The sequence below is a fragment of the Solanum lycopersicum genome, chromosome 1 (genome assembly GCF_036512215.1).
Source record: "Solanum lycopersicum chromosome 1, SLM_r2.1".
Classification (NCBI taxonomy): Eukaryota; Viridiplantae; Streptophyta; class Magnoliopsida; order Solanales; family Solanaceae; genus Solanum; species Solanum lycopersicum.
In genome coordinates, this window is record NC_090800.1 from 73,571,054 (window position 1) to 73,575,868 (window position 4,815).

At 36.4% G+C, this 4,815-nt stretch overlaps 1 protein-coding gene across 1 annotated transcript; it reads left to right on the plus strand.

Annotated features, from left to right (window-relative positions):
• Window positions 1-317: 317 nt before the first annotated feature.
• Window positions 318-4,815, plus strand: LOC101245985 (pentatricopeptide repeat-containing protein). The gene is made up of 5 exons (XM_010322535.4): window positions 318-969; window positions 1,601-3,353; window positions 3,790-3,905; window positions 4,185-4,293; window positions 4,549-4,815. The coding sequence occupies exons 1-2, from the start codon at window positions 546-548 to the stop codon at window positions 3,337-3,339; spliced, it is 2,163 nt and encodes a 720-aa protein (XP_010320837.1). The 5' UTR covers window positions 318-545; the 3' UTR covers window positions 3,340-3,353; window positions 3,790-3,905; window positions 4,185-4,293; window positions 4,549-4,815.

Below are 4,815 nucleotides of genomic sequence, written 5' to 3' on the forward strand. Positions count from 1 at the left end.
TTATATAAATCATTGGCAGTCTCTCATTTGTATAAATCGTTGTCAGTCTCTTTATTCAATTTTGTGTGTTAAAATTTAAATTTTTGTATACAATTGAATCGAAATAAAATATTTATATATCAAATCTCTATCTTTATACAACACAAACTACACATTATAATTTATATAATTTGTGTTTGTATAAAGCGAGAAAAAAAGAAAGACAAAAGTGAACTGATAGTATAAAGTGTATTGGACGAAAATATATGTATTTGTATTTATATATATATTTTTTTCTTGCTTTATATAAATAGAAACACGATTTATATATTTGTATTAATATAAAATGAGAAAGGCTAGGGAGAGTAGCAATTAGAAATCGAGATTCGCTAGGGAGAAAGACCAGTGATAATTGTTTACTACGGATTACAATTAAATCGAAATGCGATCATAACATTAAAGAAATTTTTTTTGATAAAAAAAAAAAAAAGTGCAAAAGAGTTTCTGCAAATAGTTCATACAAGCACACAGCCGATTTCAGTTGCTGAAGAAGGACAAACTCAAAAATGGCGGCCAAATCCGCACAAAGCAAACCATACTTCTTCTACGGCCACCGGAAACCTACTCAGCATCGTCCTACAGTTCAAGGAGGCCTTTTTTCCAATCGTCAAACCATAAACCCAAACCTCACCACCAAAAACTCACCTTCCCCTGTTACCCAAGGTGATTTTCAGCTTCAAAAATGGGACCCAGATGAAGTTTCGGGTCAAAAATCCAGAGACCCATCTCAGGAATTCTTCTCTTTAGCTCAGCGCCTATCACCAATTGCTAGGTATATAGTGGATTCATTCAGGAAACATGGGAAATGGGGTGCACCCCTTTTGGCTGACCTTAATACTCTACGAAGGGTTACTCCTAAGCTTGTAACTGAGGTTCTCAAACACCCCAATCTTGATCCCAAAATTTCATCCAAGTTCTTCTATTGGGCTGGTATATTCAAAATTCACCCTTTTTACTTTTTTGGGAATTTGTTATTTGTGTCATTCTTTTCTCCTTCGCTGGGAACTTTATATGATTTCCAAGATTGTTGAATGTGTTATCTTTTTCACTTTGAAATGGGAATGTTGTAACTTGTAATGCTAATTTTTAGTCTAAAAATGGGTGGAAGAGAGTTAGTGGTAAGGCCCGTGTATACTTTAACCTCCCAGACCTCGCTTTTTGGGATTTCACTGGGTTTGTTGTTGTCGTAGTCTAAAATGAGTCAAGCTAGCACAAAAAATTGAAAAGTCGAATTTTTAAGGGACAGGGAGAGTCTATAGATGCAATAGTGTGATCTTGAGGCAGTCAAATACCACAATTGTCATGGAATTTTACTGGACGGGAGAGTATTAGATGCAATTGTGTGATTTTGAGGCAATCAGACAGTACAATTGTCATGGTTTTGATCTTTTGGCAAGAGTGTTGCGCCTTAAATTTGTCTATATACAAAAGATGAAGTTCAAAGCTCTGCATTTTGTTATTGTTTTGTTCACAAGAAAAAAATGAATAGACAAATCGATGATGAGATCAGTGTTGTGCTTGTACGTGTGTGTCTTCTTATTCTTATAATGTATCTTAACAGGAAAACAGAAAGGTTACAGGCATGATTTCTCTTGTTACAATGCCTTTGCTTATGGTCTGAATCGGGCGAATCAATTTCGAACAGCTGATCAGGTTCCTGAGCTGATGCATATGCAAGGAAAGCCACCTAGTGAGAAACAATTTGAAATTTTGATCAGAATGCATGGTGATGCTAATAGGGGTCTTAGAGTATACTATGTTTATGAGAAAATGAAAAAATTTGGGGTAAAACCAAGAGTTTTTTTGTATAACAGAATAATGGATGCTTTGGTTAAAACCAATCATTTGGACTTGGCTATGTCAGTTTATGATGATTTCAAGAAGGATGGGTTGGTGGAGGAAAGTATAACTTTCATGATCTTGATAAAGGGCCTGTGCAAGTTTGGACGAATGGATGAAGTGTTTGAGCTTTTGGGTCGGATGAGAGAAAATCGTTGCAAACCAGATGTGTTTGCATACACAGCAATGGTAAAGATATTGGTTGCAGAGCGGAACTTGGATGGTTGTTCAAAGGTTTGGAAGGAGATGCAGCAGGATGCAGTTGAACCTGATGTTATAGCTTATTCAACTTTTATTGCTGGTTTGTGTAAAAATAATCAGGTCGACAAAGGCTATGAGTTGTTCAAGGAAATGAAACAAAAGAAAATTTTGATAGATAGGGGGATTTATGGATCCTTGATTGAATCGTTTGTAGCAAGCGGGAAAGTTGGTTTAGCTTGTGATTTGCTTAAAGATCTGATAGACTCGGGCTATAGGGCTGATTTGGCAATCTATAATTCTATTATTGAAGGTCTCTGCAATGCAAAACGAACAGATAGGGCCTATAAACTTTTCCAAATCACAGTTCAAGAAGATCTTTGTCCTGACTTTTCCACTGTGAAGCCCATATTGGTGTCTTATGCAGAGTCAAAGAAAATGGATGAAATTTGCAAATTGCTTGAGGAACTGCAGCGATTAAGCCATTGCATCAGTGATGATTTATCCAAATTCTTCACATATATGGTAGAGAAGGATGATAGGATTATGATTGCTTTAGAAGTCTTTGAATATTTGAAAGTAAAAGATTATTGTAGTGTTCCAATATATAACATTCTTATGGAGGCGCTCTATCAGAATGGCGAGGTGAACAAGGCACTCACATTGTTCTCTGAGTTGAGAAGTTCAGATTGTAAACCTGATTCATCAACTTATAGCAATGCCGTCCAGTGTTTTGTAGAGGTCGGAGATGTACAGGAGGCATCTATTTGCTATAACAGAATTAAAGAGATGTCTTTGATTCCCTCAGTTGCTGCATATCGTTCTCTTGTCATAGGGCTTTGCAAAATAGGACAGATCGATCCAGCTATGCTGCTAATTCTTGACTGCCTACGCAATGTGGCGAGTGGCCCTATGGAGTTTAAGTATATTCTCACTATTATTCATGTCTGTAAAATGAATGATGCCGAGAAGGTAATGAAAGTTCTTGATGAATTGCTCGAAGAGGGCTATTCTCCTGATAATGCTGTATATTGCGCTGTAATTTATGGCATGTGCAAACATGGAACAATTGAAGAAGCACAGAAAGTTTTTGCAAGTATGAGAAAGCGAAAACATCTTACTGAAGCCGACTTAATTGTTTATGATGAGATGCTTATTGACCACATGAAGAAGAAGACAGCAGACCTGCTGTTGTCTGGGTTGAAATTTTTCGGTCTGGAATCGAAGTTAAAAGCGAAGGGGTGTACCCTTTTAGCAGGTTGAAGAAATGAAAATAGGTAATAAATCATAAAAGTATTAATCATTTGCACTTGTATGTGATATGAAGCTGCAAGGTCCCTGCTCTATTTAGGTGGCTTTTTGAAGTTTTCGTAACTTGAGTTTGCAGACTCATTTTTAAATTTTTGGAAAAAAATTGTTGTGGTTCGGACCTTTTTATAAAAAAGGAAAGCGTTAATTTTTCTAAAAGATTTTCACACTTACTTTTCAATCTTCCATAAACTCAAAACTAGCTTTTGCAGTTCCTGAGTTTTTGAAAGATTTGACAAACTAAGTTTGGAGATCTTCAAAATTATTTTGTATAAACAGGTCATTAAATAAACGCTTCCTCCAAAAAGTCAAACTGACTTAGCGAACCTAATTTTTGTAGAACATCAAACAAATGTCACTTTCAATTTTCACTGTTTCCCATAGGTTACTACTTCAAGTTTGCAGGTAGCTTGGTGAACAGTTTGTCTGTAGTTGTTGGAGGGGACCAATCTATCGCACTGGAAGAGTTCAAGTGCATATTCTCATTGAGAGTTGAAAGGCTACTCCGATGCTTTTTGAAGGTATCTTTCAACTTATGATTGCGTTATTCGTTACTAACTGAATCAGGCTTTACATGGCAAAAAGAAAAGCAAACCCTTTGTCTGGAGACTAGAGGAAAGAAAGGAAATGTACTTACATTTTCCTCTGTTTGTTTCAAGGGATTTGGCAAAAGATGGATGTCATTTTTTTAATTTTGGAGTCCACTATTTAATCTCCTATTTCCCTCGTCTTCCATTCTTGTACTTTTTCTTTAACATCGGTTCTTATCTTTATTAGCTTGACTTATCTACCTCACGCAGCTTGTCCAGCTAACAAGCACAAGTCACCAAGGTAATCTTGATCGCCAGGACTGGAGCGAATGGAGTAACACCATGTGTTATGGTTATGATTCAAACCTGGGAGCTGCAGGTTATTACTCCTATCCCTCGCTCCATACTATAACTTTCTCTTCGCTTTCCATATCTCCTTAGCTTTCTGACATAGGAAAATGGAAAAGTTAATTTGGCACTCAGCTGGCTTATGACTGACCCTGCCATGAAGTCCCATCTAGCCGAGGCATTTATGAATTCTGCCAGTGTAGCACAATCTAATAACCAGTTCAGAAAAAGTGCCATTTGGTAATTATTAAAAGAGTAGAAATAATAAGTTGTTTTCTTGTTGCAGGTATTGGTGAAATTCAGTAATTATGCAAAACATGTCCATATCGATAACAGTAAGTTGGGGATTGCTCGTTAAATGATTTTCTTCCTCCAACTAGATTGTGATATCTTAAAGTTTTGGTTCTGGTTTGGGGTGTCTTTAGATTAAGATGGAGAATTACTCTGATATCTTGGAATGTATTCTGATAAACAAGGTTGAAACCCTGCTGGCTGTTACTTCGCAATTTTGACCTACATTTTAGCAATAAAATAGAAGTTTTGAGGTTCTGAA

Excerpts from the sequence above, each read along its gene's own strand:
- LOC101245985 (XM_010322535.4), top strand. The coding sequence starts at position 546 with ATGGCGGCCAAATCCGCACAAAGCAAACCATACTTCTTCTACGGCCAC. Across the intron at positions 970-1,600 it reads CAAGTTCTTCTATTGGGCTG|GAAAACAGAAAGGTTACAGG; the intron begins GTATATTCAAAA and ends GTATCTTAACAG.